Source organism: Megalops cyprinoides, chromosome 21, assembly GCF_013368585.1.
Source record: "Megalops cyprinoides isolate fMegCyp1 chromosome 21, fMegCyp1.pri, whole genome shotgun sequence".
In the NCBI taxonomy this organism is placed as follows: domain Eukaryota; kingdom Metazoa; phylum Chordata; class Actinopteri; order Elopiformes; family Megalopidae; genus Megalops; species Megalops cyprinoides.
Window position 1 is genome coordinate 14,266,061 of NC_050603.1, and position 17,517 is coordinate 14,283,577.

The 17,517-nt window shown below is 39.8% G+C and overlaps 1 protein-coding gene across 3 annotated transcripts in view; it reads left to right on the forward strand.

Moving 5' to 3' along the window:
* Positions 1 to 261: 261 nt before the first annotated feature.
* The window catches only part of LOC118796525 (oxidation resistance protein 1-like), a 102,984-nt gene continuing 85,728 nt past the window's right edge, over positions 262 to 17,517 (forward strand). The window contains exons 1-3 of one of the 3 annotated variants that reach the window (XM_036555464.1): positions 262 to 338; positions 474 to 614; positions 11,940 to 12,033. In XM_036555464.1, the coding sequence (XP_036411357.1) occupies positions 12,017 to 12,033 (17 nt within the window). In that variant the 5' untranslated portion in view covers positions 262 to 338; positions 474 to 614; positions 11,940 to 12,016. The remainder of the gene's footprint in view (positions 339 to 473; positions 615 to 11,939; positions 12,034 to 17,517) is intronic. The other 2 variants (XM_036555460.1, XM_036555461.1) reach the window with 2 other exon arrangements.

A 17,517-nucleotide genomic window follows, 5' to 3' on the forward strand; every position in this document is an offset into this window, starting at 1 on the left:
AAGCAAAAAATAGCGCTGTCCATGGCTTGATGTCCATATGGATATTTCAACGTAAGAAAGCAACCTGTGGCTGAAAGGTCTCCGAGTCAAGAGTGATTGACATCCTTTGTATTTACGAGATGTCGATGAAAGGTCCATTGTGGGTTCAAAATGATATAGCGAAAATACTTGCTTGCTGCAAGGAGTCTGAAATCCAGTGTTCATTCACAACTAATTATCTGTGGAGGGGCAAGTGACGTTCTGACGTCAAAGCTCTTCGCCTTCGCAGAATGAAAGGCAGAGGTCTCTACGAGTCCCTGAAACGGTTTGCTACACTTCGTTTGGATCGCCACTAAATTGTAAGTTATTAAAAACTATTTGAAAATACGTTCGTTTTGGGCTTTTGGAGCCTAAGTCTGGTACGTTTGGTTTGGTTTGTTCCGCTCCTCCCCTGCTTTCACCGTCAGTAATGGTAGTTTCTACTGTATCATCAGAGGGTCAAATGACCGAGAATGCCTCGTACACAATGATAAGATGCACCTGCAGACGGGATGAACAAGAGCAACTTGGGTTTGCAGCACACTGATGTTGTACGTTAATGACTGAAGTGGAGCATGGCGTAACATTGGTTTAAAGTAAGTAAAGAACACCGCGTGTGTAGTTTTGTGGGGCTTGCTTGTCATGCCATCCTCGTACCGTCTTGTCTGTGAAGCGCTGGCTTGTAACTCAGCGTTCAAGTCCAGTGTTTGAAGGCAAACATGAATGCGCCTTTGGGTCTCTCAGCGCGGCAAAACCCTCAGACACTTGTAGTCGTTAGGACACCGGCGCTTTGCTTCCCGGGGCAGGTGTGAGCGTGAGAAGAGCGTGACAGGACGCGGCTCTATCAGACAGGTTTGCGTGTAGCGTCTGCACACGCTCATATTTTCTTTAACAGATGGCTTGTTTGCCCGACAGTGTCATCTGGAAAAGTAATTTCTTTTTTGCCCCTGTTATTGATAAAGCCTAACACTGGGCGCACTGTAACAAATTTGATATACAAGACCGTTTAACCGATAGTTTACACGTTTTCGTAACAGTAAATGTTTTGCATGTACAGTACAGTAGGCGCGCTATTGAAGGTACCGTTGATCAGCTATCAGATAGCCTCCGAACCAGTCTTAGCTACACATGCCACCTCTCAAGTTATCGAAAATTGTGACATATATTGTGTCAACGATATGCTTGTAAATTTTGTTAGTACTGCATTTCACATAGCTCACGTGTAATTTTACTCTTCAACCGAAATGGAACAACAGAAGAAAAAGGAGCTGCATGATTCTATCTACTCTATGCATTTCTGTATTTACACATAAATCTTGAATAGGAGTGTGTTAGCGATTTAGTAAAAGCCTGGGTGTACAGAGCTGCGTAAACAGGGGATGGCTCCATTGTCAGCCGCACATGTTCAATCTAGGGTTACCTTTCTAATGCGCTATTAATGAGATGATGCGAGACTAAGGGAAGAGATTCAGTCCGATGTCGTGAAGTCGTTCCAGCCTTTTAGATCGCAGCGTTACCTTCAAAGAGCTGAGGATCTCCGTGTGTATTGTCATGTGATAGGCACACGCTCACGCAGTTAACTATGGTAGTGGATAGTTACCACGTATCCGAAATGGAGATGCCAGTCGAGTTTTATCACACGTACTTAAGGTGAAGAACTGAGGACGTTGAGGGGTGTAGTTTGGAATTTGCAATTTGGAAATGCAGATTGATTTGTGAATTGGTATTTTGCCTTTGTTGTACAGCCCTCTGAAGCCTTTTGGTTCAGACAAATAAGAAATTTATTTGTTCTGCCTTAGTTCAATATTCTGATGGTGAATTGTATTTTTCTCCAAGAAATGACAACTTGTGTGGATATTTCATATTATTTCATATTATTCATATTCAACATACAACGAATACAGTATAGTGGGAACTGTGTAGTAGTGTGTCTGAGAATGGGTATGTGTTTTTGTGAGTAGTATTATCTGTATTAACTGTCCATATAAACAAAAGAAATACATTAAAAGTGTGAATATTTTTATACTAGATGTGTTGTCTCCAAATACTGGTAAATAGTTTCAATATACATATGGGAAGCAATACAGATATCACATGTCATATTTAATATGATTTACTGTCCTGACTCTATGACAATCCAGTCATGAACTGCTGAAAGCACATGGTGTCACATCTTGATTCATTGGGGTAAACAAGATTTGCCACTTCTTTCAGTGGAATGACAGTAAACCCTTCTCTTTTGCAAAAATAGACTAGACTGCAGCACAATTTATGTTTTCAAAAAGCACTGTCAGGAGGCTGGAGTCTGTCTTTTAGTGTCATGCATCAAAACATTTGTTAATGGATTTGACTGGTCACATTTTTATAGATGATCTAAGACAGAGGCACCTAACCCTGATCTGTGTGTTCCCCTTTTCAGAGAGTTTGCTTGACTCAATTGCTTACTTGAATTACTGCTTTAATTGAAAAAATTACAACACTTCTCTCAGTTCTGTGATTGGTGGTCATTTACCAGGAGCCATCATGTTAGAGGGTCCCCTTTCAATGCCAGGATTGCGCACCCCTGATATCAGAGACCTGACAGCATATCTGTTACAGTTCAATCAGTTTGAAATCAAAACCAATTTTCAACAGACTTTTTTAGGAAATGAATCTAGTGTTTCCAAGCCTCTGCTATATTTAGCATTCTGCAATGTTCAGCTCCACACAGAAGACAGAATTCTCACCTTAATAGAATTCTCATAACCCCTGGATTCCCCAGGTAGGCCCAATGCTGCTGTATCCCTGTGTAAAGTACATAGCCTGACTTTCCTCAGTTGTATTAATGGATAACATGTAAATTATGATAAAACCATCAAAGTAAGGAAAAAGCAAAGTAAAACATAATGTAATGTTTTCAGTCAATGTTGTTTCAGTTGCTTTGTCATGGGTAGTTTTCACGTGCCTAGCTGGTACATGGGTCTCTACGGTATTGAATATGGGCTTTAATGGTTTTTAATAGGCACTTAAAACAAATCACCTGTAATTGAAGATGTTGTGTAATATGCTTGGAACATTACCATAGCTTGATGACTGAACAATCTCTCCAAAGCAAAATAGAACAAACTGTTATCATGAATCAATGGAAAAGTTACTCTATGGGCAGGTGTCTGTCAGGTGTCTTAACTGCATAAAGGGCTCTGATTGCTTAAAGACACCCTGCAGGCAATAAAGCCTATAGATGTGGGCTTTGTGCATGGTTAATATTTACCTGATAGTTGTCTGAAACATGTCTTTCTGCTGATTTCTTCCTGCCTCTATCTACAGCGACCAACTTTTCCCTGGACTCAGAGTTTAAGTAAAAGTAAGTTTTTATTCTTAACCAGTGGGGCAGCAGTGTGGAGCAGTGGTAAGGAGCAAAGCATGTTGCTGATTGTAATCCCAGGAGGGCCAGTGTTATACTCTACCTTGGCAGAGAGCTACAAAAGGCCCATTCTACAACATCTGTAGTTCCATGCCAAGAACAGTTGTGTACATGAAGCTCATGTATTTTAATGACAACAATTAATACACTTTTATATATTAATAATACATATTATTGATGTATATGGCTGTTATGATTGCAGATTTGGTCTTGCAAGTGCAGGTTTGCAACACAGTGATAATTAGAATGAAATCTAAATTCAGGGTATGTTTTTATTCAGAATTGGCAACAAATATATGTATATAGTTGTGGGCTACAGACTACAGAGGGCTGCAGAGTGTTACCCTGCTTGAAAGCATCCCTATAGGAAAGTTTAATTTAACATTGTACTTTCATGGCAAAGATACAAGTGGCTAACATCATGATGTCAGTTCCTTCAACAAGAGTAACAGTGGCAACCACAAGGTCACTGTTAATAAAGTACATTGTGAGGCAAATGGAAGGCTTCATTGGCTGTATATGTATTCCACTTTAATCTGCTTGTAACCATTCATCATACTTTATGAGAATTCAATGAAAAGCTGGGTACCTCAGAAACAGGGAAAGGGAGAAGAGCAACCAATTCATTACGTTTAATGATGGAGATGTCAACCTGTGATGTATGTCTTTTGTGTAGGTCAAAGAGTAGCCTTCTTTGTGAGGAGATGTGGGTTTTTTGGAGGACAGTAGCACTTTTGATCCCCTGAGCACAGTAAAGGAGAGGTATTTAATTCCCTATTTCCGAAGATGGTACCTTCCCCAGTGGACTTCCACTTAAATCAAAGACCCTGCCTTCAGAAAAGCTTTTGAGAAATTCATTCAGTAATGAGGTTAGCTGTCCTTTAGCTGAAATGAAAAGAGGTCTTAAATCAGAGAGTGCAGCTCTCCCCAGAAGAACAAGCAGGCGATTGAATAATTGAAAGGGCAGAGACAAAACTATGCTTTTGCTCTCATCAGCCTCAATATGCATGCCATCGCTGCAGATGGATGACCTCATTATAACTGCGTAATGAGCTTACTGCTAAATAATTGGTCAATTAAACAGACTTAAATTAGATAGAAGAAAGAATCCAATAAGGCATATTCCAGCAGTGCATTCAGTTTTCATCCTGTTTATTATTTTTTTTCACAGTTTCCATTCCCAACAGGATATATGGGTTTGTATCTTATTTTGACCACTCGCATCATTTGTAGCCAGCTGAATGTTTCCCATCCCTGTGGGTCATTTGTGAATAGCTCTTCCACCAGCATGCTAGTGTTGTTGTTCCTGGGATTCTCCACAGCCCCCACCCCCCCCACCTGCTTTTGCTCAGCTGACTCCATCAGTCGATGTCTTTTCATGAGAAAGAACATCCCTGGGGTGTCAGCAGCCAAAAACAGGCCCAGTAATAGGTGGGCTATAAGCATACGGTAAACAGACTGGCATATGCCGGTCCTGGATTACAAAGGATTTGTCATGTTAAATCCTAGTAGCCCAAGCCATTCACCCCACAGTTACTCCACTTAACTTGACCCGTCGTTCACCATTTCCTCAACCAATGTCTGGTCTCATTGTTGAGTTAGAAGCTGCTCCAGCTGACACAGTAGAAGCTCTTAAAAACTATATTTATGTGTTTATTGTAGGCACAACTTATTGTTTAAGCCTCGGTTCTTCAGCTGTGCCAGGAAAAGGAACTTCAGTCTCTGCCCCTTGAAATTTATTGGACCCAAAAATAAAAACTTTAATCAACAGACTCAAACATGTCTCTGCACATCAGCTAAAAAAAACAGTTACTGATGTTCCACTTTGCCAAACCAAGTGATAGATATAGCAATTAAATGACATATGTCACACAGTATTGGCAAATTCTTCAATGTCATAGTAATTGCTTGATTCTTGGCAATATGATTGTGCATTGTCTTCTTGTGTATTATTATTACACTTTGTTGGAAACAAGTCAGTTATTCGCCTCAGTCAACATGTTATTTTGTGAAATGAGTCACCAGGATAAAATGAGACGAATTGTTGATGGACCTTAGCAGTAGGGTCTGGGTAATGCTTTTCTGTTCAATTTTCCAAAATCGCCCAGAAGTAGAAAATTCTGAAAATAACACCTCTTTTCAACTTCCCATTTTTTGATTGCTCTGTGGAGTTCAGGAATGTAATTACTTTGACCACTCAACAATTTAGCTTGAGAAAAAAGATCTGAAATATAAGTATGCTTATGGCAGGAGACTTTACATCATTCTGATAAAAGATATCACTATCAAATTATAACTATTAAAAAGTGAAGTTAGGAATGTTGGTATACGAAGGTTAAGTGTTATTTTGTATTTTGGTGATGGACACTACCTTGAGCCTGTTTGATGTTGTTTATAATGTTAATATATTATGAACTTGCAGTGTCCTTCATAGGTCTGTGCTACTTAATATGCACAGTTTACTTTTCTTTTCTCACTCCAGACATGTCAGATGGGTCAGATGACAGATGGGTCCAGACATGTCACACTGTTATTTAAGACTAATTAAATTTGATTTGTTGGAGCTGAAAAGCAGCACTTCTGAAATGCATCCTTGAATGAATGCAAAAACCTAAAATGCCTCTAGGTTCAGAACAAAAACAAAAGTTCTTAGAACAAAATAATCATTCAGGGAAACATCTATTGACTTGTAGGCATAATTTGAATATTTCTGTATTTCTTATGTATTGTACTCTGTCATGTATTGTACTCTTTAATACCAGCCCATTGAACGAGGCTATGATATAACCGAGGTTTTCTGCAGAGCAGGCAAAGGGATAAAATACAGAATATCATAGCAGTATTTGACAGGATATGCAGACCATGAGGCAGAGAAGCCCTTCATTTACCAAAATCTACATGGGGTGAGTGGTTGGGAGTTTGAAGGAAGCATGTCATTTCACAGAATAAACATGATCCATTACTGACGGAGCAGGCAGAAAAATCACTGAAGTTCAAATGTCAGTGACATTACAATTTGAATGATGTGAAGAGGCACTTATTTTTCATCCACTCTATGTGTGACAGACTAATTGTCGTACTACTAATATATATTAGTTGCCATGCATCATCAGCTGTGAACTGGGTAAATTGGATCCAGGAGGGACTCTGCAAGAAGTGCTAGATATGTCCAGCTATATGTTTATGGAGATGGGCTGAGTGGAGTAAGGCTATTGTTTAAGTAACAGGTCAGTTAAGGCACCTTACCATTGCAAGAGAAAATTCTGTTCACAATTATGCTTATGTAGAAAGTATGGTACATTTGTACCAAAAACAGAGCGATAAGGGTATCTGGGTTCTAAAGAGGACCACGTAACAGAGTAGTCCTCACAGAAACTCTGGTCTCTGATCTGGAAATAAACACATGCTAGGCAAGCACTTCAACTTACCTAGTGAGAATTGATTGAGACCAGCGTTGCGGAGTAGCAAGTGATTCAGAGTGGCACTCCAGCATTGACATTTAGATTCCGCACTCTGTTGGCTGTGCAGTCTGCAGCCAGCTGATAACTGGTGGATTTCCACAGCTCCATGTACATTGGCAGTTGCTACTCCACTCACCTAACAATCCTGGCCTTGCTGTCTCATTTGTGCTGCGTATTGTTGGAACAGTAGTTTCTCTCTGTACAACAGTGCTAATTTATCAGTACCAATGACAAATTGACAATTTCAGGACTGTTTTTTTTTTTTAATTTGAACTCTCAGGAGTGAAAGGGACCCAAGAGGTGGTGGTGGGGTTGGTGTGTGGCAACTGGTCTTTCGATTCAAATCACATGTAGGGTAGTGTTCTTGTGTCCCTAAGCAAGAACCTTAACCAAACTACCCTACTCTACAGTAAATATAATTAACATTCGGTAGTGAGTGATTGATGTAAGCAATTAACTTTGATTTTATAATCAATGACAATAGGCATAATCACAGTCCAGTACTATTTGTTTTCTAAGGTGGTAGTGGGGCTGGAGGGGTCATTGTTCTCATCAGAAGTCAAGTACTAGTGAAAACATGTTGAAATTGTTGCCAACCAATAAATGCTTTATAACTGTTTTTCAGGGATAGCATGGATTGCAGAATAGTTTTCTGTTGATTCAATTTACCTAATCAGGATAGTACATAATTAAGTATTCATTGGGCATAAATCATGCTGTGACATTACCTTAGGCCAGTCAAAGTGAGTGATTTACGACTTCAGAAAACAAAGCCGGTTCAGAATGATTCAAAGATATCAGGTTCCTCACAACAAAATTAAATGGCAGTCTTCCCAACCAGTGACGGTATGTATGTTTTTGTTTTCAAGTTTCCCAAGCAGATTGAGTTATTGTCGCCAATACCCTACCTGATAGCATTTCAGAGACATAATGGAATTGGCGTTACTTATGCTGCAGAATTCAGAATGTTTTATATGGCCCTGTGTGCAGCTGTTTTACTTCAGTTTTAACCGGAAATGTGTGTTTTTTAGTCCTTACTTCTGCCAGTCTTCCAGTTGATCCAAGGTCCAACTCACAGTTTATCATGAAAGTCATTGTTAATCATGAAAGTGCAATGAAGGCAGCTAACCATGTTGAAGTATTTGAAATATGTGATGAAGTGTCGATCATATAATTTGATTATAGTTGCAGGTTATTAAATCATATATTCCAGGCATAACAGTTTGTGATGTACTGCCCTCTACTGTAAGCCTAACAATGATGTGACTTAAACATGTCATTTTGCAACTTTAAGTTGAATTTTTCATTTGTTTAGATTTGTTGTCTTTCAACAGCACATGATCGATTTCATGTATATGTATATATCCGTACATACATTTTCAGAAGAAAATGAAAACCTCCTTGTTTAAATTATTCTATTTTTTTCTTAAAATAAAGCAAATAAATAAAGTTATGATTCACATGGAGTACCAGCCTGATGCAGTAACACTTGCTACCTGCAGGGGTTCTCAGAACTGCTGCTTAGGGGTTTGCATCAGTTCATTACGTGCCTGGCCGCTAATTTTGTTTGTCAGGGAGACAAAGACTGCAGAGACAATAAAGCTGAAACAGAGGACACTGCTAATAAATCCTGACAGGGAAGAGCAAACTGCGCAAGGGTCCTTCTGCCTCCACTCTCGCGAAAGCCCCGCCAGACTGGAGACAAGCGGTAACTGTCGTTATCGGTGTATGTCCATTAAACGCACCATTTAGTTGCGGACGTGTAATGTACCCTTTAAAAGCTTGCTTTTATTGCGTGCCTCCCTGGCTCTTGTGTTCCGATATTCTGAGGTTGCAGGCCTGTATGTGTTTGTGCTGTTGGTGTAGTATGCGAGAATCTGCTTCTGGATCTGACCGATTATTTATTTATGAAGCAGGAGCATCAAGTGTCATCAACCCTGTGAGAAAAACACACCTGTTTTGAAGTTGATTACTGTGCTGTTCCGGTCAATTGATATATTATGGCAAAACCAAACAGGGTAATTAATGGCTAGTCATTGTGTTTTAAAGGTAGCTTCCCCTCAGGAGAGCTTAACAGAACACCCAGTAATAGTTTAAATGTCACCGGGTGTCTGTAAATTAAAAGGAATAAAAACAGGTGCTAGAAATCCCATTAATATTTTACCATTGGTTTACTATGTTCTCCCAGTGATCCCAGTGTCTATTTAACTTTCCCTTTGAGAAGTGGACGTGTGCCCCGCAGGCCACCACGCGGAGGTCGAGGTGGACTCTGTCCAATGGGAGTGCGGCTAAAAGCCAGCGCAGTCACAGGATCTGCCTCGTTAAATGCAGCGAAGCACTCTAATCTGTGACTTTTGGTGCACAGCGCTACAGAGGACCGCACCGCGGAGTTCACAGGGCTTTTAGAGTCGCCGTTGTTTCTCGGGACGGCGCATGCAAGCCAGCGAGAGAGACTTCACGCATGTATGCTCGGCTGCACTTCTCACCTCTTTATCTGGGGCCCCTCAGACCGGAGGCCGCCGCCATCGAAAGGCCAGCGCCTCCCCTGTCGCTTTTCATCGCGTTTCATTAAAACTAAGAGAAAGGAAAGGGGAGTCTCATTGCCGGAACGTTCCCATGCATGAGTTGTGTAATGTGAATTGAGCAAAGAATTCATTGCAAACAAGTCGAACATTCCCACAGACAAGCATTCATCTGTCCAGAGAATACATGTTTCAGTAAATGCAATGTGTTCCAGTATTTAAGTGATACTGCAATGTAGTCTGTCCTTGTGGGGAAGTGCACCATTGCAGTTGATTTACCTCCTTCTAGGACAGGCAGTGGCAAAATCAGAGATCTGTTCAGTGAAATTTACAACATTTGAGCATTCAACTTGGTTTATTGATGCAAATGAATGGGTTTGAGCTTGGATGTCAAACACTGAGTCATGTCATTTGTTCTTGTTATTCAGAGAGTAAAAGCATGTCCTTTTATTGAGTCCTTAGACTCACATTTCATATATTTCGGAATAGCTTTGAATATTAAAAAATATGATTGGTGGCTGTCAATGGCAGTCTTACCCAGCTCAGATTGGGATAAAGTTTCTGGTGACCTCCATTAGGTTTACGTAAGAACATAAGAAGTTTAATGAGAAGAGGCCATTCACCCCAGCCAAGCAAGTCATTTCAACAAATGACTCTGAGCTTGCAATTGTTGTCAGTCTACAAGAACCCATGACAACAGGCAGTGTAACATTGAATGGTGGAAGAATTTTATTCTAAAGCCCATTGTCTATACCTATTGCAGCAGAACTGCTATATTTCATTGTCTCAGGATTGTTCATCTTTATTTTTCCCCACCAATATATCTTGAAGCTTTTAAGGTTTTTGCTTGGCTTGTAGGACAGCACTGCACCATAAAAACCTAGGTATAGTCCCTGTTCTGGCAATATAGTGATGCCAAAAACATCCTCCTTGTCTGTTGTGGGAGATGCACAGAATAACACAGAAAGTGAATCACAAAATGTATTCAACACAATCACTGTATCATACATCATGAGAACATCCACAAAGCATGCATTAATCATTGTCTTTGGTTGTATAAATGAGCAGTGTACAACTATGGCTATTGGTACAGATTCATACTCATTTGATTTCTCGAGGTTATCACTGACAGGGAAGCATAAGACATCATAACACCACTGTTTCACTGCCATTCATTTTCCCGTCTTGTCTGTGCCAGAAAGGCAAGCAACCAGGACAGCAGGAGCTGCAGCTGCAGATTGAATCTGTATTTACCCCTGGGAGAAAGGGAGAAGGTGAACGGTCAGCCAGTCGAATCACCAGGCCCTCTTCTCCTTCCCTTCATTACGGACGCAGTGTGAGCCAGGCCTGCGTGGACAGCCACATTAATTATTGATTTCCCCTGCTCTACAATGACAACCTTTCCATGAGAGAGGTCTTGCATTCTGAGCAGGTTTACTCACCGCTCAACACAGACATCGTGTACACATTCCTGCTGTGATTCTGTGTGAACAGGCATTGTCTCAGATACATTCTGTAGTTCGGTAACAATTTATTCCGATGGGCAGAGGCTGTCCATTGCCATCCTAAAAACGCACTGCTGACTTTCTCTGGATCTGAGTTGAGATATGGTAAGGTGAAAATATTGACTTTCTATAACCCATGTCTGATGGGTTATGGGTCCATGTTTTGAACATTACTGCCAAATGTCCTCAGTTAGAGGCGCCATTGTTTGGCAGTGAGCACTGCCTGCTGTTTATATCTACCAGTGCACTTGATTTTACATGAATGAGGTCAGTGCAGGTGTTCCTTTTTCCTGGGAGAGGCTATACACTTTACATTTCTCATGTACAGCTGTTATTTCAAAAAGCAGTGCAGATTCAGTGCCTGGGACTCAATCCTACAGTCTTCTGGTTGTAAGCCCCATTCCCTAACCACCACACAGCACTACACTGAACAGCCACCCTGTTTTGTGCTGTATGTGGGTTTGGGTTTGTGGGGGCTCTTCACCACCGGACCAGGCTATCATGGTAGCTTTATAGTAGACTGTAGTCTGTTTCCCAATAAAGCTTTCCAGAAGCTGTGTTACCCTCTCAGCAGTAAGCTTTCATCTTCAATTTTCAGACCCCAGGGGTACATATTGTGCAGTACAAATAAGATGAAAGTGTACATCATCCTTTCTTCAAGACAGTCCTCACTTACAATGCAACATTTATGTTTTTTTGCAGGTAATTTCAGAAAAAGACTGAAGTGGTCAATTCAGTAAACAAAAATTACTTTCATATTCAAACACCATCAAAGAGAATGGGGATGTGGCTCAGCTAAACCCGGATTGGAATTGAGGTGCTGGATTTACCCCATCCCCTAAGCTCCCCCGAATCTTCCTCCTCTCTCTCCTCCACAGCTCCTGCCTCACCAGTATAAATCCGTCCGCTTGAGAGGGGTAGATTGAGGTTGCGGGGGCCACGCGGGGCTGCGCTGGCTGACATCATGCGGCTGACACTGCGACGCTGAAGCGCTCACTGCGCGTTTGCATCTCCCTCTCTCCGCTCTCAGGTCCCAGAAGAGTTGCCCACGCCTGCTGTCCTGTCCCCGAGTCGCCTCTGAGCAGGGAGAAGCGAGACGCTGCCAAGATGTTCAGCACCAAAAGGTCAGTGCGGCATTACATTTTCGTCTATTTTGCGCTCTCCCCTGAAACAAGACGGCCATATCCGTGGGCAGTGTTAATGACGAGGCTGACATGACAGCTTTTGCCTGGTTTTTATGTTAAAAATGGCGGCACGTTGATCTGAGAATAATTGTGATTTTTGACTTTTGTTTGCTATGCAATTTGTATGTTTTCAGCTCTCATTAGTCCAAAGGCTGTTTTTTCCATTTGAGAAGCTTTTTTAAAACTAACTAAAGCTACTCAACTCTCATTTACAATGGAAACAATTAAGCCATCAAACCAGTATTAATTCATGATTTTTTGTAACAATGAACTTGATGGACATTTCACTTTCATTTTTGAATGGCCTAGAGTGCTAAGCGTTGAACAGATTTTCTTGTCATTGATTGTAGTTCATATTATTGTGTGGTGGTATGGTATGCTAGTGTTATTTCATATACAGATGGTGAAAATGGCCATAATGACACAATCAAATGCTGTATTATCCCAGATTCAAACCTTTGTGCTGTTACTGTATGTGTAGTGAACAGCAGTCTCATATGATGACCATTTTTGCTTTGGTGGCTTTTTAAATGCTGTTGTTTTCTCTTTCTTTACTTTTCATAGACACCTCTATTCCATATTTGTATTAAAAAAACAGCTTATGGCATTTTCCATAAGCGATTTTGCATGCTTTTCAGATTATGTTCCATTCTGCTCCCCCACCAAATAACGTGCACAAACACAAAAAACACACACACACACACACACACACAAGCACAAGCAGGTTGGCAGCCTATAGGGATGTTGTATGCTTCCAGGATAGCACCATGTTCATTCATACATATACACCGACTATCCTAAAGTTGTAGAGAAGTTATAAGAAATAACAAGAAATTACATCAGACCTCTGTCTCCCTTAGCTGGAGCTGAGTGATTTTAAGATACAAAGCACAGTGCAAAGTAAGTCCAAGTACGGCTAATACTGGAGGACACTGCTCTTGAAATCCACCAAATACATACTGCACACCACTAAAATATACATGGGACCCCACTGTCACAAACAATTGCAACAAGCTTTTGGGAAAGATATCTCCACAGATGATGTCTGAAATGCGAAGGTGCTTTTAAGACGAGTCTGTCAATTCTCACAGGACACTTCAAAAAGGGTTATTTTTAGTGTGTTTTCTTCAGCCTTGTCAGAAAGCCTATTAACAATGAGTTCCACCAGGACTTGCATTTTTCATTGTGGTTGCCTCAAACTGAAGGTTTACTTTGACTACTGACTATGTAGGTGCATTTTTAATTGGAGCTGCATTTAGGTTAAGAGATATGAAGAATGTAGCCTGCTTACTAAACATTTTATTCAGCGATAAGCATTTTAAAATGATTGCTCCTCAAAACCTTTAAACATTAACTCCAAATGTTGCAATTTTACCTATTGGAGGGGCACTATGTGACACATGGATTTGCTTATTGGACTGTTAATGAAATGGATTATTATTGTTGCTTCCTGTCCAGTATTAAACTGCAAAGGAAGATGGAACATATTTGATACCTTCTTAGCTACCAATTGCATTTTCTGTGGAAATTGCTCTGTTATAACATTTTTTCAGTGCAGTGGATTAGATTGAGCCTATTAAGGCTCTCTTAGTTCACATGAGACAATTACTTTACAATTAAATTAATGAAACAATAAATTACATGAAAGGCAGAGGTATTGGCCTACATAAAACACTTTAATTTCAAAAAATTAGAAATTAGTGGCTGCACTGTGCTGTTGAACTTGGATGAAGGGGTAATGTAACAGTATGGGTAAAAAATGTGGTGGCATTGCAGTGTTAAGTTCAAATGACCTGAACTTCCTCTAGAGAAACTGGGTAAGAAGAATCTCAGCAATAAGATGAGGGATCCTGTGAGGAGCAGGGTAAAGCCTGCCATTGCCTCAGTGAGATTGCTTGCTTATTGAAACCTCAGCTGATCAACACCAATCCTTTAGATCTCTGTTGTGGATCTCTTTAGATCTTGATGAAAGAATCTTTCCCTCGGTTCAGATCCCTGGTGACTTGCCAAGTCACGTCCCCGACTATGGCAGACAGCCAAAACGACAAACAAATGACATTACTTCCTGCAGACATGTGTCATCGTGTCTGTCAGTGGTGACATTTACTATTTTCTAATGCATGCCTGACGTGCTAAGACAAATGTGTGTATTTAATGACAATCATGTCAAACTCAAGAATATCAGTCATCAGAGAGAGGGATATTTCCAACCTCTTTTTACTGACAAGCTCATGCATTTGCCCCTACTTTTCTCTGGTCAGATGTTATGTACTAGACTAGATCATTGCTTTTTACTGGCAATTATTCACATTAATTGAGTCACACTGTAACATTCTATACCCTCTTAGCCTAAGGAAGTCTGCTAGCTAATTCAATTAGCAGCAGACATTGATATTCAAAAAAACTGCCTCTCAGGTTTGATGCAAAGGCCCTCTGCAATAAGAATGTGGTATTTACACATTTTAGCGGGCCAAGAGGGGCTTTTTAAATATGTTTAAGGCCCTGCTGCCTCTGCTTGTTTTTAATATTAGTTTACTTGCATTCCTCTCAGGTTCCCAAAGCTACTGCCTGGATACACAGCAAGATTTTTAATTATGAGTCGTTCATCAAAATTTAATCAATCCAGCAGCAGACATACCACTTTTGCTGTGGTAAAAATGGAAGCAGGTGTCAAACACTTAATAAAGTGATACTTACTAAATCAATACCTCCAGAGTGAGATAGAGAGCTGAACCAAGCCTGTAAGTTGCCTTAGTTACAAGCCTTTACTTTTTCTATCTGTACACAATAAGCACAACTGTACACAATTACTACAGTTTTGTTAGTATTTGATTAAATTCTTGCAGGCTATTGATATTTATTTATAAGTGTTCATGTTTGTATGTTTAGCATGTATTATTGCCATAGACAGTGTTGGGAAGGTTACTTTTGAAATGTAATAGGTTACAGATTACTAGTTACCGTGTTAAAAATGTAATAACTAATGTAACTATTTTAATTACTTCATCAACGTATTATACCTTATTACATTTGGTAACTTTTTGATTACTTTTCTAACAAATGTTTTAAACTGGGCAAAAAAGCTGAAAAGTCCTAAAAACATAGATTTGAACCAAGCACAGCCACTAAAACAAATCACAAAGTAGATCACAAACAAAGTGGCAACAACTATCGTTGTGTGCCCAACAAAAAGCACAGTATGCATAGTTAGGAACATTAATTTAGTTTTTTTTTAATATTTAATGAAAACACCACACTGAATTAAGTTAGTGAGTGTCATTAGATCTCACATAGGCTACCTACTTACAGTGCGCTTCCCTTTTTCTTAAATGCTATTAAAAATGAAAAATGCAACTTCAATAAAAGTTGGTTGAGTAGCAAAATGCTGTGTTACAACTTTGTCCAAGTTAGTATCATAGAATCGGACCGAGACATTGAGAATTCTGTCCATGTTGCGGTTTGTCCACTCATAAACATTCAGTGAAAACATCTGTTTTGACAGCTTGTGCGATAAACATTGCTTCATGTGAGAGGCAATGCCGTGATTGGATAGGTAGCTGCATGTTAGCCTATTGTGTAGTAATCAACTGATACAGCCCCCACAAATACTTCCTGGCACCGCCTCACAGAAAGTTGAAACTAGTTGCCGATTGGATAAGAACACTGCTCTCGTGCCAGTACGTTACCTAAACAGGCTTGGTTAAAGCTCATCTGAAAAAACACTGCGTCAGTGATAGTTTTTAATAGAATTGCGTTCCGGTCTGGTATACGCTAGTAATAATTCATTGCCTGATCTAAAATCTCTGCACGCTGGATTTCCGGCGTGGGGCCAGAGATCTTTAACCCATGTCAGATGTAACCCCTTTGTAATCACCAATATTTTTATTAGTAACTGTAATTTAATTACATATTTTTTTCTTAGTAATAGATTACGATTACATTTATTTTGTAATTTAATTACGTAACGCCGTTACATGTAACTAGTTACTCCCCAACACTGGCCATAGACTATGATGTACATTGACGGAAGTTGTCTCCAATGCACCCTAGTAGAGGTAGTGGTAGCAACAGTAATAGAAAGTGTAGAAGTAGTTGGAGGAGTTGCTCTGTTGTTGATCCTGAATTAAAATTACACAGTCAGGACCACACCTGGAAGAGCACTGCGTTTAATCAGTTATGTTGGACAAATTGCTAATATAATTGTTGATAAAAATGGCCTGTGACAATTCAGGCACAATAAAAATAATAGCCAATATCAGGTTAGTTGGGTTTTATTTCAGCTTTCCTGCCCATAAAGATTACCCTTACTGCCACAGTTACTTAATGTCCCTCTATGCTTCATTATAAGCCTTATTCTTCCCGACCGGTGGCAAACCTGATCCTTTTTGTCACCTGGGTATCTTGAAATCAGAATTAAGGTGATTACCTAAAGCAAATGAAAAACAGTAACAGCTGCAGTGTGTTCTGTTTTCTGATGTCCTGGTGATGTGGAGTCTAGCTATCAAGATTGGAGACATAATTGCTCTCTGCGGGGACTGTAATGACATCACAGCATTATGAGTCATGATTTGTGAAGCAAATGGATCAAACTGCTGTATTGTTAGAATCCATAGAATGGTCCATATGCAGATACTGAGGAGATGAGGATTTAAAAGAGCCACCAAGAGCAGAATATTTCAGGTATACTTTAACGGGGTTTCTCTTTGTATTAAAATGAAGGAAAGATTGTGGTACAGTGAGGTTATTTTTGCAGAAAGACCTTGAGAATTTAGTCTGGATCAAAACTTTGGGCACCTTAAAAAAATGAAAAAAATGATTTTTTTTCCAATTCCAATAAAGAATTTGTTATGAGAGCAATGCTGTGTTGACCTTATATTTGATGTGATTGTCTGCTTATTCTTTGTAGACCTTTCCCTTGTGCTTGTCAATAATATGACTGTTTTTAACTATGACACACACTATGAGCGATACATATTCCTATGTATATGTTATGCCCCATTTTGTATTGGCTTATGCGTTTGTTCTTGCAATGATTTTATGATTTTCTAATGAAGCTCTTGCTTCATACTGCATTTTGGTATACTGTACTGTGTAGTGTGTAGTGTATTTTGTGGGACTTTTGGCCTTAGGTGATTGGTTCCTATTCATAAGCTTCACTATTGATTGTGCACAGATGGACTCTGCCTCTGACAATGGTTGATTAACCAAAAAGCTCAGCTATATAAATGAGATTTGGTAAGACAAAGGTGTGTGTAAGTTTTATTTTCATTACGTACGCGAGTATATATTTTATTGCACTGTTTTCACTTTCCAGATACAGTATATTTCCTCATTGTGATGGGCAATTGCAACATTCGTCATACTGCTGTGAGGTTCGTAAATTGTTGTGAATCAGCTGACTTTTGAACCCTGCCACAGTGGTAC